The 19,405-nt window shown below is 49.5% G+C and overlaps 1 protein-coding gene across 4 annotated transcripts in view; it reads left to right on the forward strand.

Annotated features, from left to right (window-relative positions):
• Positions 1-19,405, forward strand: part of Acacb (acetyl-CoA carboxylase beta) — a 102,826-nt gene that overhangs the window by 34,553 nt on the left and 48,868 nt on the right. For all 4 annotated transcript variants that reach the window (XM_087903722.1, XM_087903724.1, XM_087903723.1 and 1 more), the window contains 11 exons: positions 1,614-1,746; positions 3,205-3,343; positions 5,793-5,902; positions 6,192-6,273; positions 7,329-7,427; positions 9,567-9,676; positions 9,797-9,907; positions 13,992-14,201; positions 14,444-14,614; positions 15,397-15,558; positions 17,824-17,987. In XM_087903722.1, coding sequence (XP_087759848.1) covers positions 1,614-1,746; positions 3,205-3,343; positions 5,793-5,902; positions 6,192-6,273; positions 7,329-7,427; positions 9,567-9,676; positions 9,797-9,907; positions 13,992-14,201; positions 14,444-14,614; positions 15,397-15,558; positions 17,824-17,987 — 1,491 coding nt within the window. The remainder of the gene's footprint in view (positions 1-1,613; positions 1,747-3,204; positions 3,344-5,792; positions 5,903-6,191; positions 6,274-7,328; positions 7,428-9,566; positions 9,677-9,796; positions 9,908-13,991; positions 14,202-14,443; positions 14,615-15,396; positions 15,559-17,823; positions 17,988-19,405) is intronic.

Here is a 19,405-nt window from a genome sequence, read left to right on the forward strand (position 1 = left end):
TCCACTACATGGGTCCTGGGGATTGAACTCAGATCGTCACACTTGGCAGCGAGCACCTTTGCCCACTGAGCCACCTTGTCATGTGTTTTTCCTTTGTTTTCAAGCTTTTAAGTTTCCTGAACCCTCAGCAGTGAGTTTTTATTTGTCTTCAGTTTCTGTGTATCAGTGTTTACCTGCATGTCTGTCTGTCTGTGTGTCATGTGGAGGGCCCACAAAGGCCAGAAGACAGGGTTAGATCCCTGGAGTTGGAGTTACAGGTAGTCGGGGTCACCGTGGGGTACACTCAGGAGCAGCCAGGGCTCCTTGTGACCAGGTGACAGGACTCCGGTCACCAGAGTCCAGAGGGTTTGGTGACTGCTCAGCTCATTGCATTTCCTGTACAAACGCACAAGAACCGACAGGGATGATTGCAACTTCCTTGGGTCCAGAGGCTCCGTTGAGTCTGCCATCAGCGTGTGCGTTCGGAGCCCCTATCTCCTTCATGTTCTTCCCCGCTTTCTTTGAGTGTGTGTGTGGGGGTCACTTCCTGAACCCCTCTGTGATTGTGCCTGTGTGCTGACACCTGATCTTGGGTCACTACTCACTGGTGATGGATTGACCCTTCCTCTTCTTCTCTTCCGGTGGCAGCCATTCTTCCAGGCCAGGGTGGGAAGGAAGGGTGGGTGTGTGGGGGAGGGAAAGTGGACTCAGAAACACAATTTCTATACTATGTTTTTAAAAACTGTTTTCAGCTTTTATTTTTTTTTATTTTTTAAATTTTTTATTTTGGTTTTTCGAGACAGAATTTCTCTGTGGCTTTGGAGCCTGTCCCGGAACTAGCTCTTGTAGACCAGGCTGGCCTCAAACTCACAGAGATCTGCCTGCCTCTGCCTCCCGAGTGCTGGGATTAAAGGCGTGCGCCACCACTGCCCGACAAAAGATTTATTTATTTATTATGTATACAATATTCTCAGTATTCTGTCTGCATGTATGCCTGCAGGCCAGAAGAGGGCACCAGATATCATCATTACAGATGGTTGTAAGCCACCATGTGGTTGCTGGGAAATTGAACTCAGGACCTTTGGAAGAGCAGGCAATGCTCTTAACCACCCCTCAGCTTTTAATAATAATAAAACGTCCATACAGAAAAGCTCATGAAACTGTGTGTACTAAATTTGTCAAGTGTTGGAATGAAGAGTCATAACGTGTATAGATCTCCTTCCTGCTCATAGCGTGCTCATTTCTGCTGTAAATTCCCAGATGGGGGACGTGCCGAGAAAAATACTGAGTTACAGCAGGCACAGGTTTCCTGAGACAGCGCTTTCTGGCCTTGAGTCTCTTTGTGCTTCCATATTTTTTTTTGTTTTGTTTTGTATGTATGTGTGTGTGTGTGTGTGTGTGTATGTATGTATACGGTGTGTGTGTGTGTGTATGTATGTATAGGGTGTGTGTGTGGGGTGTGCGTGTGTAGGGTATGTGTGGTGTGTGCGTGTGTAGGTTATGTGTATGTGTAGGGTGTGTGAGCACACACTCTCCCTGGCCACTGGTTTTTTCCTCCGACTCTACCCGGCTCCGACTCTGCCCTGGAGGCCCCAGGCTTCCTCCCTCATGGCTCCCGTTGTCCCTCTCCGCAGGCCCAGCATGTCCGGACTCCACCTGGTGAAGAGAGGCCGTGAACATAAGAAGCTGGACCTGCACAGAGATTTCACTGTAGCGTCCCCAGCTGAGTTTGTCACCCGCTTTGGAGGCAATAGGGTCATTGAGAAGGTACAGATGAGCCCTGCATGCTGGTGGGGGCAGGCTCCTTTTCTTGGCTGGACACTTCAGAGGGAGAGGAAGCCGCCACTTGGGACACTTGCTTGGGTGCTGGGTGCTTGACTTTGGGGACTTTTCACCCTTTCCCCCGCAGGGGTGCATTACCTCATTCCTCAGAAGGGGAGACTGAGGCTCTGGCCTTGGTCAGGAGCTCCTGGGTGCTTTGCTGGAGTGTGGCTACTTCCTGGGCTGGTGGTTGGTGGTAGGAATGTATAGAACCCTACCCCTGCCCCCACTCCCTGAGCTAGGCTTCTAGAGGACAGGAGACCACGCTATGTAGTGACGTCACGGACAGGCTGCAGCCGAGCAAATGTCATGTATGAGGTTTCACCTGGCAGATCCATACCCTATGGTTATTCCTGCTGTGTTCATGGCAAACTGTGACCCCGAGTCTGACAAGACACTTAGATTACTTAGATTTAGAGTCCTTAGGAAAATCCAGAAATTGCTTTTTCTTTTTTTGATAGGGTTTTGTGTTGGCCTCAAACTCCAAGGATAAACTTGAACTCTTGATCATCCTGCCCCCACCCCGCGAGTGTGTGCTGTGCTCCTCACTCTATGGAGAACTGGCCCTGAAGCCAGGCTCTGGGCATGCTCGGTCGGCAGTGGGCACGCCCCTCATTTCTAGACACTGCATTTTAGACCCACTGGGAGACACTGGCTCTCACAGTCTTTCTGGTCTTTCTGCCCGCTCCCCCAAGGTGTGTCCTGAGCTTTAGATGTAGGGGTTGGATTGCAGATGTAGCAGCTGGAGTTGGGCCCCACAGATATTTGCCATCCACACACCGACCAGCCGGGATCTCTGCAGCAGTCTCTGTCTTTGTTGAGGGGTGAGACTACACTTCCTGGCCAGGCTGGTGCACAGGCTCCCACATTCACATATAATTTGTTTATTGAGATCTCACTATGTAGCTTTGACCAGCCTGGAATTTGCTCTGTAGACCAGGTTAGCCTTGAAGTAACAGAGATCCTCCTGTCTCTGCCTCCTGAGTGCTGGGATGATCATTTTTAAAAACCAAATCTGGGTCTTATAGTTTGCGAGATGTGGGTTTGAGCCTGAGCTCGCACACTCTGGCTGTGTGACCCTGAGGAAGTGTCTTAACTCCTCTGAGCTTCAGTGTGTTTTTAGTCAAATAGGACAGCGGTAGAACTTCCTTCAGAGGGTTGTGGTGAGGGCGGAGTGCAGCGGAGCAGAGCAAACACGGCACTGGAGTCTGGTGTGTACGGAACACACAAGCGATGTCAGGGAATGGCCACAGTGCCACCCAGGGCACCTTTGCCACCCGAGCCCCTCATCCACTCCCCTGTCATCCCTGCATACGCTGTGTGGGACCGTGTTCCGACCTGGGTGCTCTCGGGTCCCTGTGCAGGTGGCACTATGGCCCCAGCTCTTCCTGGTGTTTCCCTCAGGTGCTCATTGCCAACAATGGCATTGCTGCGGTCAAGTGTATGCGCTCCATCCGCCGCTGGGCCTATGAGATGTTCCGGAATGAACGTGCCATCCGGTTTGTGGTCATGGTGACCCCCGAGGACCTTAAGGCCAATGCAGGTACCGGAACTTGCAGTCTCAACCCCTGTTATGACCATCCCTGTCTGCCCTCCCCTCCTCCACCCTGCTCAGGCCCCAGAGCTGTAGGGTCTTTCACTAGCTCATAGGTTTTTGGGTTTTGTTTTGTTTTTGTTTTTGAGACAGGGTTACTCCGTGTAGCCCTGACTGCCCTGGAACTCACCCTGTAGACTAGGCTGACCTCGAACTCACAGAAATCTACCTGCCTCTGTCTCCTGAATACCGGGATAAAGGTGTGTGCCCCCACTGCCTGGCTCACTATCTCATGTTTATGTGTTCTTTTACATATGTTTGTGCGTGCATGTGTGTGTATGAGTGTGTATTTCAGGAATCAACCTTAGGTCTGTTCCTTAGGAATCACCTACCCCTTGTTTTTTGTATTTTAATTACCATACACCATATTAAACTTCGTCATGGCATCTTCAAGCAAAAGTACTTCTTGTTGATTCTCTTTCCCCCGACTTTGTCAGGCTGTTCCCTGCTTCATGGAAACCTCCCCGGTGGCTGATGCTCGTGGCTTGACAGACACTGGAAGCAACGGTGGGGAGGGAACAGGCGTGCCTGGGAATTCCATATCAGACATTTTCAGGATCTTGGGGAATTCCAGTGTGATACACCAACCCTCATCTTTAGATTAGGTCTGGATTTATGATCCTGACACAGCTGGACGACCATCCTTCCACACCATTCTTTGCTTGTTGTCACAAGTGGGTTTTTAAGGAAAGAAATTTGTTCACACCTGTAGTCCGGGCCCTGGGAGACTGAGGCAGGAGGACCAAGCCCTCCAGGGTAATCCAGACACACAAACATGGTTTCAAAACCCAAAGCAAGGGCTGGAGAGATGGCTCAGAGGTTAAGAGCACTGCTTGCTCTTCCAGAGGCCCTGAGTTCAATTCCAAGCAACCACATGGTGGCTCACAGCCATCTGTAATGAGATCTGGCGCCCTCTTCTGGCTAGCAAGCATACAAGCAGAGCACTGTATACATAATAAATAAATAAATAAATAAAATCTAAAAACAAACAAACAAACAAACAAACAAAAAACCACAAAACCCAAAGCAAACAAAACAGAACGGATAATCAGGGTATGATTCCCCGGAAGAGCTCATTATGGGGTAAAATTCATGGAGATTGGAATGAGGTTCCAAGCCTACAGGACTGAAGCTTGGGGGAACCAATCGTGACCCTGGAGTTTGTCATTTCAAGGTTTAGGTTATTGGGGTGTCCCCAGTTTTATGATTTTTTAAAAATATGTTGCAAGTTCCCCGGCGGCAGTAGGCAGCAGAAATGCTGTAGGTCCCAAATGGTGGTAGCGGGCCATGTGGTGGCAGACAGCGGGACCCTGGGAGCAGCCAGTCCCAGGCAGAGATGGCTGCCGGTCCCAGAGCGGTGGCCCGAGCGGTGGTGGTGGGCCATGTGGCTGCAAGCAGCGGGCCCTGGGAGCAGCCAGTCCCAGGCAGAGACGGCTGCCAGTCCCCGAGCAATGGCTGGTCCCAGGCAGGGAGACACATGGTGGATGGTCAGGAGACAGAGACATGGATAGACACGACATGCAGAGTGAGGTTGAATATTTATTCAGGGGGTTATGGAGGGTGAAGGGAGAAGGAGGAAGAGAGAGAGAGAGAGAGAGAGAGAGAGAGAGAGAGAGAGAGAGAAGAAGAAGGAGGAGGAGGAGGAGGAGGAGAAAGAGACAGAGAAGCGGGGAGAGAGGTAGAAGTGAAGCTGCCTCTCCGAGAGGAAGACAGAAAAGAGAGTTAGCTCAGGCCAAAAGTTTAAGATCAGCCTGCCTCGGGATGGGGGAGGGAGTGGGTGTGGCTTGTCTCTTAAAGAGACAGAAAACCCTTACACCCAGGAGCTGGTATGGATTCTGCGCCTCTAGCCTGTGGGTAAGGTCCGAAATTCTGTTTGTGTACTTTTTTTTTTTTTTTTTTTTTTTTTTTAAGACAGGGTTTCTCTGTGTGGCTCTGACTATCCTGGAACTCGCTCTGTAGAGCAGGCTGGGATTAAAAGTGTGCGCCACACTGCACAGCTATGTTTATAAGCTTTTCCATGCTTAAAAAAAAAAAAACCTTGTGGAAAGGTGGTGGTGGCACACGCTTTTAATCCCAACACTCGGGAGGCAGAGGCAGGTGGATCTTTGTGAGTTTGAGGTCAGCCTGGTCTACAAGAACTAGTTCCAGGACAGGCCCTAAAGCTACAGAGAAACCTTGTCTAAAAAAAAAGTAAATAAATAAACAAAAAACAAAACCAAAACATTGTGCGTCTAGAGTACAAATCTAAGTTCTAGATTTCTCCTGCTCTTGTGCCATTCCCCATCACAGCCGTGTGGTCTTCACAGCTGTGCTCCTCGTGGGTAGAATGTGTCGCACCACGCTGTTCTGCGTGTGACGCGTCTGTCCCTGGTTTCCCTCTTCTTTGGTTGAATCGCAGAGTACATCAAAATGGCGGATCAGTATGTTCCTGTCCCAGGAGGACCCAACAACAACAACTATGCCAATGTGGAACTGATCATAGACATTGCTAAAAGAATCCCTGTGCAGGTGCGGTCCTGTCCACAGCTCCCGAGGGTGGCCATGGTGGTGGGAGGGATGCCCCATCCTACACCTGTGCAGGCGCTGATCCACAGCTCCCGAGGGTGGCTGTGGGGGGAGGGTGCTTCATCCTACACCTGTGCAGGTGATGGTCTGCAGCTCCCGAGGGTGCCCGTGCAGGAGGGGTGATGCCCCCATCCTACAGGCTATGATGGCCCAATGGGGTACAGCAGAGTGTCGGGTGCAGGGACAGGTAGGGTCTTAGAGGACCTTTGATCACCCCTCTCTGTGTTTGCAGGCCGTGTGGGCTGGCTGGGGCCATGCTTCGGAAAACCCCAAGCTTCCGGAGCTGCTGCGCAAGCACGAGATTGCTTTCCTAGGTAGAGTGTGCGCTTGGTTGGATGCGCGGGTTGGGTGGTGCCAGGTCCGGGTCTCTTTCTTGTGCTGACCTTCATAGTGGAGGTCAGCTTGCCTCCTCGTGAAAGGCAGGGGTGGGAGGTGGGAGTGTGTGGACCAGGCTAGGGTAACAGGAACCGCTGCATTAGTTATTGCAGTGGAGCGACACTGTGGCCAGTGATGTCCTCTGCTAGGGTTTCCAGTGGTGCTAGGGTAGCAGCCATGCTGGCCCAGGGCTTACATTTCTGTGAGGGCCGTATCTTTGGGCTGCTTTTTGCAGGACCAAAGCCCCTACCGTTTTGTTAGGTAACATGACTGTCTGATGGCATCCGTGGGTTTTTATTTGCGGACATGTTGGTTAGCTCTGTATGCACACAGGCAGGCAGTCCATATATCCTCAGGATTTGGGTTCCAGGAGCACCCCCAGACATCGACGCCTCCTCTATGAAGAGGTGTGGCCTTTGCGCATGCTCCTTGTGTTGGACTCATCTCTAGGCTCCGTCTAACCTGGTTCAGCGGCCATGCTGGGTTCCATAGTATTAATTAGGTAATCAAGACCAGGAAAGAAGTCTGTGCAAATTTGGCACAGGTGCAATTAAAAATCTTCCCAGTCTTTGCTCTTTGAATACCCCATGCTGGATTCAGAGTGGAACAGAGCTGAGTGTCCCACCAAAGATAAAGAACTTCGTGCAGGATGCTGGCTGCACGAGACCGTGTGCTGTCCTGTCTGTCACGGGGAATGCTCACTGTGCCATGATCTGGCTCTTTGGAACCCCGTGTTTGCCTCCTTCCTACAGGTTTTTGTTCCTCGCAAAGTGAGTCTTGTGTCTGCCGCAGCTCAGTTTCACTCGAATCAGGTCAAGGTCTAGATGCTGGAAGTTGACCAGCACAGGGCGGGCTTATGGCCCCGAGTGAGGGAGAGCAGACCTGAGGACTGTCCTCATCTCCTTGCTCTCCCTGACCCTGCTACTGTGCGCTGGGTTGGCATTGACTTTGTCAGTGGCTGATTCCGTTTTGCTCCCCTTTGCTGACCCTGCAGGTCCCCCCAGTGAGGCCATGTGGGCCCTGGGAGACAAGATCGCCTCCACCATCGTAGCCCAGACACTGCAGATCCCAACCCTGCCCTGGAGCGGAAGTGGTAAGGAATCCAGACCTTTGGGGTGGAGGGAATGCGTCTTAAAAAATCCTTTTGCTGAAAAATTTTAGGCAGATAACAATGTAACTTTGTCATGAACTCAGAAAATGTGAGAGACATGAAAATAAGAAGTGGTTGGTGGCTCTTGTCCATAATCCAGCACTCAGAAGGGTGGGGCTACAGTTTCAGGCCAGTCTAGGCTGTAGTGTGAGACCCTGGCTCAGAAACACCACCATCACCACACATACACACACGCTAACACATATACACACACACACTAACACATATACATACGTACACACATGCATATACACTAACACACATATACACACTAATACACATACATACGTACTAACACACATATGTACACACACTAACGCATATATACGTACACACATACACATACACTAGCACACATACATATACACATACACTAACATTCACACACACTAACACACATACATATACACACACTAACACATACATATGTACACATATACTAACACATGCACTAACACACATGTACACACTCACTAAAACACATACATACATATACACATATACACTAACACACATACATATACACACACTAACACATACATATACACATACGCATATACATACACTAATGTACACATACTAACGCATATATATGTGAACACACACTAACACACATATATGCACACACACATACATGAAGGGAGTCCTGCATGATCCACTCTTGAGCATAGACTGGCACTACGGATATCTTTCTCAGCTGTTTCCAGGCAGAACTTCTAAAAACCAGGTCTGGGCTGGTGAGACTTAGCCAGTGAAGTGCCTGCTCCCCAATCCTGTCACCCTGAGTGAGTTTGATCCTAGAAGCTGCAGGAAACAGGATGTAGTGGTGCATGCCTGTAATCCTGGCACTCCTATGTTGAGATGGGAAGTGGAGGCAGAATTGTCTGGAAGGTGTACACAACATAGTGACAGAAGCAGGGTGAGAGAGCCTGTCTCAAGAAGGACCAAGAGAGAAATTGACTCCTGAGATGTTCTCTGACCTTCACAGGCAGTCTGTACACACACACACACACACACACACACACACACACATACACACACACGTTACATATAGACACACAGACACAGACATGCACACACATACACGCACATATTCACCACATAGACACAGACATGCACATACACACATACAGAGATGCACACATATATCACATACAGACAGACATAAGACACATGTCACATACACATAGACACGCACACATACCACTAGTAAATAAAATTAAAAATAAAAAACAGATGTTAACTACTTTGTAATTTCTCTTGCACTAATACTAATGGTCATCTTTCTGTCCCGGGAATAGACTTCATGCCATTCAAGATGCATTATGCTATTTGTGGTCCTGGGGATGGAACCCAAGGCCTTGCACATGTATGACACACTCTGCTCCTGAGCTTCTTCCTACTCTTTTGTGTCTGGTTTTGGACAATCTCTAGGTTTCTCAGGCTGTCCTGGAACTCCTCATCGGACTCCTGAGCAGCTGGGGTCACAGGTGTGCGCCCCACACCTGGAGCCTGTGCCGGACTTTATCATGTGGCTGTACTGTGACTTGCTTCATTCGCTGCTGTGTTACATCTTAGGCCGTTTCCTAATGTTTTTGTAATTTAAAAACAGTCAAAGGTAAATTGGGCTTTGCAGTCCTATAGCTAAATATCCGTGATTTTAGTCATGTTTGGATAAGACCCCAAAGTAGAACTTGTAGGGCAGATTAAAAAACAAGAGGAGAAAAATGTCAAGGTTTTGCTATTTAATGTAATTTTTTTTCCTTTAAAGACTGAAAATTGTTTGTTCTGTTTTGCAAGGTTTTGAAAGCAGTGACTCTCCAAGTAGAGGACAGGGGAACATAGACATATGTTCCCAGCATAGACAGGGGACGCGTCCTAGGTTCAGGTTCATATAGCTCTGGGTGTTTCTTCTTAACGATCCTAAAAAATTGTATGTGTGTGTGTGTGTATGTGTGTGTGTGCACAGGTGACCACTGAACACTCCCCAGCCCTGTATATGTTGCTTAAGCTTTGACTCCCATCCAGGGTCCTGAGATACATGCATAGTTGTTGAGCTGTGTTCCTCTTTGTCCCCTTCAGGTCTGACAGTGGAGTGGACGGAGGACAGCCGGCAGCAGGGCAAATGCATCAGTGTCCCAGAAGATGTCTACGAACGAGGCTGTGTGAAGGATGTAGATGAAGGCTTGGAGGTAGCTGCAGCGTGGGCACGGCCAGCGCGGTGACTGAAGCCAGCATGTCGCAATCTTCTCTACACCCTGGTATTGGACTTCTCCCACCTTTAAAGGGGCCTGTTTGTCCTTTTCCTTCAGGCAGCCGAAAAGGTTGGATTTCCACTGATGATCAAAGCCTCCGAAGGCGGCGGAGGGAAAGGCATCCGCAAGGCTGAGCGCGCAGAGGACTTCCCCATGCTCTTCAGACAGGTGCGTGTTCTTGCCTGTGCCTTCCCGGCCTCTGCCTCAGTCCCTGGTCGGCTGACTTTCGATCAGCAGTAACCTCTTAAGTCGAGATGGCATTGTAGGAGCCGGGTCTAGATAGCTGTTGTTGTCTGTTTAGTTTGTTTGTTTTCAGTGGGGTGTGTGTACGTATGTGTGTTTGAACATGTGAGTGTCAGGGTTGAAGAAGGTTAGAGGACACCCCAGCTGTCAGTTCTCCACGTTTGAGACAGGTCCTCTTACTGTTTTTGCTGCTGCACAGGCTAGGCTAGTTGGCCCATGGCATTCCTTCCAGGGCATTCCTCTCAGCACCTCCTGTCTCTGCAGGGTGCTGGGACAGACACATGCTGGTTCTCCGTGCCACTGAGCCATCTCCCCAAGGGCTCACACTGTCTAGGCAAGCTCTCTTTCACTGAGCCACACACCCATCTGGTGTTGTATTTTGAAGCAGATATGCACATAATCTCTCAGAGAAGCCATAGCTCCTGCTGGCCTTTGAGGCATTTCTTTGATGGGTGGAGTCTTGCCTTAGGGTGTCTCTGAAATGGTCACCTATTTGCACGGGGTATTTTGTAAATCTTACAGTTTGGGGTTTATGGCTTTAAGTGTCTGGATATTCAGTTTCCGTGTGGGCGTGGCTTCTATGTTTGTAGCTAGCTTCGCTCTGTTAATATCGCCTTTCATCACTGTGCATTCAAGCCTTATACTCCCAGGTTACAGGCATGTAGCAAAGTGTGCGTGCGTGTGTGTGTGTGTGTGTGTGTGTGTGTTTTGGCTTTTTGAGATAGGGTTTCTGTGTAGCTTTGGCTGTCCTGGAACTCACTCTTTAAACCAGGCTGGGCTTGAATTTAGAGATCGACCTGCCTCTGCCTCCTGAGTGCTGGGACTAAAGGTGTGTACCACCATCCCCTGCTGTGTGTGTGTATGTGTATGTGTGTGTGCGCGCACATGTGTGTGTGTTTTAGTTGTACTGATCATCCTTCTTTTGGGGCGAGGGGTGCAGGAGACTCAACCCAAGGTTTGTGCATGCTAGGCGAGCACTCTACCAGTGAGCCTTATTTCAAGCTTTGGCTTCCCATCCCCACCCCCGCTTTTTAAGGTAGGGTTTTATGCTGCTTACGATAACCTCAACTCTCCAACTCCCTCATCTCATTTGTTTTTTATTTTCTGAGTATGGGTGTTTTGCCCACATGTATATCTGTGTACCACATGCATGCCATGCCCACAAAGGCCAGAAGAGGGCGTCAGATGTCCTAGAACTGGAGTTAGTGGAGTAAGTGCTGGGACTCTTCCGCAGGCACAACTGGGCCATCTCCTGACTGTGGAGTCTTAACCACGGCGCCATCTCTCCAGCCCAGCCTCAGTTCTTTATGCATTTCTTCTGCTTCTCCTGCTTCCTCATAAACGCTAGGATTACTGACATGAGCCCACCTCATCTTCCCGTCTGTAAACCTTTCCTAAAGTGTCTAGATTTTTCTCTAGGCTTCATGCATATTTTAGAGAAGTATACTCATTCTTTGCATCAAAAGAATCATGAGGTTTTTATTTTGTTGTGAACAACAGTGTTCCAGTTTTCATGATTATTTTGATGACCATGCATTATTCCACATTTGGTTGTAGCCTTTCTTTCTGCCATGTGTGTAGCTTGTTTCCACGCTCACGATCACGTCTGATGGTCTTTTGCTGTAGTACTGTCACAGTGCCCTAGACCACGCCCTTGTCTGCTTTTGGCATCACAGAGCAGCACTGTGGAGAAAAGAGGTCGGTTTCAGCGTGTAGCTTTGATCCCAGATGGAGGACTTGAGTCTGACAATTGTCCTCTTCCTTTTTACAGCTGTAGAAGCTAACTTGATTCGGGAAATAAACAGGCTAGCTAGAAGATAAACAATTCTATTTTTATTTATTATAAGGGAAAAACTCACAAAACTGGAACGAGAAATCCAAGCTCAGCTGTGAGGGAACCACAGAGAGAGAGCACCTGGGCCGTATGCCCATTTTTCTCCAGGTCCCAGAAAGCCACACCCTAACTTGGTTCCACCTCTTAGAGATAATTGATTAACAAGGCTTCCCCATCATATAGACAAGGTCTCACTGTGTGGTCCTGGCTGGTCTGCAACTCACTATACAGACCAAGCTGACCTCAAACAGAGATCTGCCTGCCTCTGCCTGCCTCTGCCTCCCTAGTGCTGGGGCTAAAGGTGTGTACCACCATACCTGGCAACAACACCCTTCTTATTGGCAGAGTACCAGGGTGGCTCAGGTACCTCTTGGGCATGTGTGGCATATGTGGTATGTGTATGTCTTCTGGACTCTCTTACAAAGCCACCAGGACTCAACTGTAGGCTCTAGTTTGGTGACCATACACACTTCTAGTCACCCCCAAAAGGCCTGACTTCCAGACACCACAAATGTATCAGATTTTCTTCCTACCTTTTCATTCCTCACGATTAACTCCAGCATTAGGCTGGGAGGAAAACCACATTCTAACACATCAAGCATCACAGAGGATCACTCATGGTAGAGCATTTGCCTAGCAAGCGTGAGACTCCTGGCACCACCCTAGCCCTACCCACTCATACACCCACCCACACATTCCCACACTCATCCACCTCCACTCAGCACACACACACTCACCCACCCACAGTCACCCACACTCACACACTCATCATGGATGGTATTTGAACTGTTTCTTCCTCGGAACTGTTTCTTTTCTTTCTCTCTCTTTTTTAATTTATTAATTAAATTAATTAAATTTATTATTAAAGTGTTCTGTCTGCATGTTTGCCTGCAGGCCAGAAGAGGGCACCAGATCTCATTACAGATGGCTGTGAACCACCATGTGGTTGCTGGGAATTGAACTCAGGACCTTTGGAAGAGCAGGCAGTGCTCTTAGCCACTGAGCCATCTCTCCAGCCCCTGAACTGTTTCTTAAGTAGAGCCAGTGTGATGGTGCAGACCTTCAGTGAGGAGGCAGTGGCAGATGCTTCTCTGAGTGTAGTCTAGTCTGGTCTTCACAGTGAGTCCAAGGCTAGACAGAGCTACAGTGAGACCGTCTCAAACAGCCACCAAAGCCCGCTGAAGAGGGACTCCGTTAAGCCAGTACACTTCACATACCCTGACAAATACACTTGGAGAACTTGCTAGAAGGGTTCCCTGTGGTCATGCTCTCACTGCCATGTTGTGTCTGCTGGGTGAGCAGCCTCAGGAAGAACTTCTAGAAACTTCAAGCAGCAGCGGGATGGTTCCCATCTGTTCTTCACACAGGTTCCCCACAGCCCTGGGTGTGGGAGTGTTTATCTAAAGAAGTATTCTGTGTGTTATTGGATGTGCAGAAGAAAGTAGCTTGCAGCCCCGCTCCCACGCCTCTATGGGTCGCATAGGTTCAAACTGTGCGTATGGTGTTTGGTCCCGCGCATATTTGCTGGAGTGGTTCTGGCGGTCAAGTTAGCTAAAGGACCCAGCACCTCCATGCTCATGTGTGTTTGGGAAGAATACCTGAGACTTCTTTGAGTGAATTTCAAGTGTACAATACGTTAATTACCTGCACCATGCTGTCTGCTACAACACATTAATTACCTGCACCATGCAGGTAATTAATTATCTGCACCATGCTATGCCCCCCAAGAAAACTGAACTCAGGGAATGAATTTTTGTTGTTATTTTTGTTGTGTGTTTTGCTGTGTAGCCTAGCCTTGCCTTGAAATTTCTGTGTAGCTGAGGCTAGCTAGTCTTGAATTTTGCATGTAGCTCAAGCTGGCCCTATACTTTTGATAGTCTTAGTGTTTCATCCTCTTGGGTGCTGAGATTACAGGCACGAAGCACCATGTTTCACTTAGTGTGTTGTCCTTAGGATGTAGGATTGTTGAGGAAATGTTACCCTTTTAACAGCGTTAGTCTTAAAACAACGAGAAAATGTGTCTGTTGGAGGAAAAATGAAAGTTAGGAATGAGTAGAGGCCAGGAAGAACCCTTACCCATATCATTGCTATTATTTAATGGTTCCTTCTGAGAACTTCCAGAAACTTCCAGAGCTGGACTATTGGGGATCAGCCATCACCTGTGCTTCCCCACAGGTGCAGAGTGAGATCCCGGGCTCGCCTATCTTTCTCATGAAGCTGGCCCAGAATGCACGGCACCTGGAGGTGCAGGTCTTAGCAGATCAGTACGGAAATGCTGTGTCACTGTTTGGACGCGACTGCTCCATCCAGAGGAGGCACCAGAAGATTATCGAGGAGGCGCCAGCCACCATAGCCGCTCCAGCTGTGTTTGAGTTCATGGAACAGGTGCCTCTGGCAGAGCTGAGCTTGGGGCCGCTCAGCAGAAACTGGCTATAGCCATGGTAGCTGGAAAGTGTGGATGTGGCAGAGAGCCCATCCTGGGGTGGGAGGGGGGTGATTTCAGTATCACACAGATATATTGCTCACTGGTCATGGGGGGGGGGCTCCCATGTGGCAGCTCCTCAGGGTGCACTGGGGAGGGCATGGTGCTGCCGTTGGAAGCCCTTGACTTCTGTCTGTCTCTGCAGTGTGCTGTCCTCCTGGCCAAGACTGTGGGCTACGTGAGTGCCGGGACGGTGGAATACCTGTACAGCCAAGACGGCAGCTTCCACTTCTTGGAGCTAAACCCGCGCTTGCAGGTGGAGCATCCGTGCACTGAAATGATTGCAGATGTCAACCTGCCCGCTGCGCAGTTGCAGGTATGGACCTGAGGATGGGGCCCTAAGCCCTGGGCGGGTGCTCCCCCAGCTCTGCTTTTTCTATAAAAGGAGAAAGATTTTCTTTTCCACTTGTGTAGAGTCATACTGTTTCATAGGAAGAATGATCCACGAGTCATGCTTTGGGCTTTGAAGGGTTTCTTAAGTATACAGCAGACAGGAGAAGGATAAATGTTGACAGCAGGATGATGGGACAGCGTTAGATTCGACATGTGGGTCATCACGCAGGGCACACTGGGGAAGCCTAGGGCCCAAACAGTCTGTAAGAACGTTTGGCTAAGAGTGTCCTGGGAAGAACATCTCTCCCAGCTGAAACAGCTGTTCCCACCCCAGGGAACAGTGTGAACACTAGCCTGATACAGTGTGAACAGTAGCCCAGACCTTCCTGTAGTGCAGTGTGAACAGTGCCCAGGCCTTCCTGTAGTCCAGTGTGAACAGTGCCTAGGCCTTCCTGTAGTCCAGTGTGAACAGTGCCTAGGCCTTCCTGTCTCCACCTTCCTAGTGCTGGGAATTAAGGCATGTGATCCCAAGTACTGGGATCAAAGGTGTGCACCACCACTACCTGGCCTCGATGGTTAACTAGTGACTAGCTCCGCACTCTGATTTCCAGGCAAGCTTTATTTGTTAGATCACAAACAAACATCCTCACGGGTGTATATCAAATCATTGACAGAGCCTCTGCCTTCATCCCATCCCCTTTGCCCTCCTTGTTTCAGGGCCAGGGTCCTAGCAGACTGACCTGTGGGATGGGTTTTTCCATTTAGATCGCCATGGGTGTGCCCCTGCACCGGCTGAAGGACATACGGCTTCTGTATGGAGAATCTCCCTGGGGAGTGACCCCCATTTCTTTTGAGAGCCCTCTGAGCCCTCCCATTGCCCGAGGTCACGTCATTGCAGCCAGGATCACCAGTGAAAACCCGGATGAGGCAAGTGTGGGGCCCCTGTGTTTCCATCACTGCAGACTACCAGGGAAAGGTGGGCCCCTATGTTTTCATCAGCTGCATGTTGTAAGAAGGGCTGCTTGCTGGTTCCCGATTGCCTGGCTATCTTAAACCCAAATTAATCATATAGAAGATGTATTAATTAAATCACTGCTTGGCCCATTATCTCTTGCTGCTGCTGCTGCTGCTGCTGCTGCTGCTGCTGCTGCTGCTGCTGCTGCTGCTGCTGCTGCTGCTTCTTCTTCTTCTTCTTCTTCTTCTTCTTCTTCTTCTTCTTCTTCTTCTTCTTCTTCTCTCCTTCTCCTTCTCCTTCTCCTTCTCCTTCTCCTCCTCCTTCTCTTCCTCCTTCTTCTCCTCCTTTTTCTTCCTCCTCCTCCTCCTTCTCCTCCTCCTTTCCCTCCTCCTTCTCTTCCTCCTCATCCTCCTCTTTCTTCTTTTTCTTGTTCTTTTTTTGGTTTTTCAAGACAGAGTTTCTCTGTAGATTTGGAGCTTGTCCTGGAACTAGCTCTTGTAGCCCAGGCTGGCCTCAAACTCACAAGGATCCACCTGTCTCTGCCTCCCAAGTGCTGGGATTAAAGGTGTGCACCACCACTGCCTGACCCTTACTTTATCTTTTAATCAAAGATTTTGTGTTTTTGTTTGAGACAGGGTTTTTCTATAACAGCCATGGCTGTCCTGGAACTCACAATGTGGCCCAGGCTGGCCTCAGACTCAAAGAGTTCTGCCTGATTCTGCCTCCTGAGTGTTGGGATTGAAGGAATGTGCCACTATGCCCAGCTTCAAAGGTGTTTTTAAGTGGGCACACTAGTAGGCATCATGTGAAATTTCTGTTTATGTAGACAACATCACTGTGTAATGTTTAAATCATACTGTGTTGGAGGAACTTGGGGTGAGCCTCCATTTTTCTGTTTGAATCTTTGGCTTCAAACCAAACACCAGCTGTGGTAAACAGTAGGGTGGGGCATTTAGCCACATCCACAGAACCACATCTTCACTTTAAAAAATATTTTTAATATTTATTTGTTGTTTGTATGTGGATCACAGTGAGCATATGGAGGTTCTCAGGGCAGCTTGTGAAAGACACTGCTGTCCTTCTGCCTTGCGGAGTCCAGGGACCACACTCAAGTTACTGTGCTTTGCCAGAGTCACCTGTACCCCTGCCATCTGATGGGCTTCCACTCCCCCCTTACCCACTGCCATCTAAGGGGCTTTCATTTTTACTTTCCGTTTCTTTTCTGTTTTTTGCCTCTGGCTTCTGAGTGCTGTTATTAAAGGTGTGTGTTCCCATACCCAGCTTACTCAAAATTAAAAATTATTATGTTTTTATTTTATGTGTGTTTGCCTGAATGCATGTGTGTGCACATGTGTGTGCCTGGTACCCGAGGAGGCCAGAAGAGGGCATCAGGTGCCCTTAACTGGAGTCACAGATGCTTATGAGCCACCATGTTGGCGCTGGGAACTGAATCCAGGTACCTTGCAGGAGCAGCCAGTGCCCCTAACCACTGAGCTGCCTCTCCAGCCTCTTGCCTAAATTTTTATCATTGAAAATGTCCGGTGTACACCAGCAGAGTGTCCCTCCTCCCAGCTACAGGTGTCCCCGCGGTCAGCCCTTTCACAGTGGGCTGGCTCTCCCAGTCCCTACTCTTTGCCATTGCTCTTTTACATTTTCTTAAAACATGTTTTTGAGACAGGTTTTCTCGTAGCCCAGGCGGGTGTCTAGTTCACTTTGTAGCCAAGGTGATCCTGAGCTCTTGATCTTAGCCACCTCCCAAGTGCTGGGATATAGGTATATATAGGTGTAGGGATAGCTCACAAGTGTGCCAGAGGCTAGGCTGAACTGACCAGTGAGCCCCAGGGATCTGCCTGTCTCTGCCCCACCAGTGCTAAGATCCTGTGTGCATGATGTTTTTTCATGTGAGTTTGAACCCAGGGATTGAACCCAGGCCCGCCTGCTTGCAAAGCCAGTGCTGTTTATGGACTGGTTTGTCTCCCTACCCAGATGCCCACAGATAGACCCGCCCACAGATAGACCCGCCCACAGATAGACCCGCCCACAGATAGACCCGCCCATAGATAGACCCGCCCACAGATAGTCAGGCCCACAACCTGGGCAGGAGTTGTCTGGGTTTGTTGATGTCCTTGAACTTTTACTTGTGGTAGACTTTCCTGGGCTTTCCCAGAACTGGATCGCCACAAAGACACAATGTACTTGGAGTAACATCTTCTCTTTTTTTTCTGTCTGGACGCCAGGGTTTTAAGCCAAGCTCCGGGACAGTCCAGGAGCTGAACTTCCGCAGCAACAAGAATGTGTGGGGCTACTTCAGCGTGGCGGCTGCCGGAGGCTTGCATGAGTTCGCTGATTCCCAGTTTGGGCACTGCTTCTCCTGGGGCGAGAACCGTGAAGAGGCCATTTCGTCAGTATTTCCTGCCTACCACTCTTCCTTCCCGCCCCCTTACCTCCCGTCCCCTCCCCACCCCACCTCCATCCCTGCTCCTTCTCTTAAGAAGCAAACATTCAGAAGTAGTTGTGTACAGGTCTGATCACCTGAGTTTGGCCCTAGATCTCACAAGGCAGCTGAAGTTCAAGAACAAAGTCTCTGCTGGAGATTGGAGAGCAGAGAGTTCTCCCAGGCCACTTGGTCTTGAGCCTGCAAGAGGTCTGACTTCAAGGAGACACAAAACTATTCAAAGGTGTCTAAGGGTGCTGAATACTAGGCTCAGAGGAGGACGGCCGCACCTTAAAATGTCAACCTCATAAACAGTTCTGTCTTCACTCTGAGACTCATTTCTTCTGGGGGTGTCCTGCTGCTCTCACGTCTCCACCCCAAGCCTGTGACAGGCTTGCTTTGCCTATGCACCCTGCTTTGTCAAATCCCACCACAATAGTTTCCTCAGACTGAGAAACTCACACTAACCAAGGACTCCTCTGCTTCTCCTTTCAAATCTCCCTGCCTTGACAGGGGCCCAGGAAGGTAAAATCCAGTTTGTGTTGTAATTAAACCTCTCCGTACAGCTAGGTACTTCTGTCACCTTTGGGAATGTTTCATTTAAAAAATATTAGACTAGGGGTTGGAGAGACGGCTCAGTGGTTAAGAGCACTGACTGCTCTTCCAGAGGACCCAGGTTCAAGTCCCAGCACCCACATGGCAGCTCATGGCTGTCTGTAACTCCAGTTCCAGGGGACTTGACACCCTCACCGACAGGCAGGCAAACACCGGTGACATTAAAGAAAAGGCATTCGACTGGCTTGGTTGTTTAGCTGTGAGTGTAGCTCAGTGTGGCGGTTTTGGTGGTGGCCCTCCTCTGTCAGCTTAGACTGGTTCGTTTTAATCACGTTCTGTGGCAAACGGAGATCTTTGGAGAGTGTAGGGGGAGATTCGCAGCAAACCAGACATAATGGAGGAACTGGGCCCAGTGTGCTCCAAGTGAAAGCCCCCAGGGGAGTCTCAAACTGTGGCACTGTCTGCAGCTGTTAGGGACTTGGGAGGGAAACTCCAGCTTTCGCTGCTGCTGTTAGAGTCTAGCAGAGGGAAGCGTTTGTCTCGGATTCTGTGATTGGCTCTCCCATGGCAGTGCTAAAGTCAAGCCACCTGGGACAAGTTGGTCACATACAAATCCAGGCCCTGACACCACACCTGTGACCTGCTGACATTGTCATTTGACCTCACTGTATCTTTATTTCCTCCTGGCTAAAACCGAGATAGTACTGCTTTCCCGCCATAGCTCCTCCTGGCTCGTGGGGACACTCGCTGGCTGGAACCTTCTCTCTAAGAATATGCTCATCCGACTGCCTGTCCTCAGAAACATTCACTGCAGGCCCGCAGCCTTGCAG

This window comes from Myodes glareolus, chromosome 2 (genome assembly GCF_982192425.1).
Source record: "Myodes glareolus chromosome 2, mMyoGla1.1, whole genome shotgun sequence".
Classification (NCBI taxonomy): Eukaryota; Metazoa; Chordata; class Mammalia; order Rodentia; family Cricetidae; genus Myodes; species Myodes glareolus.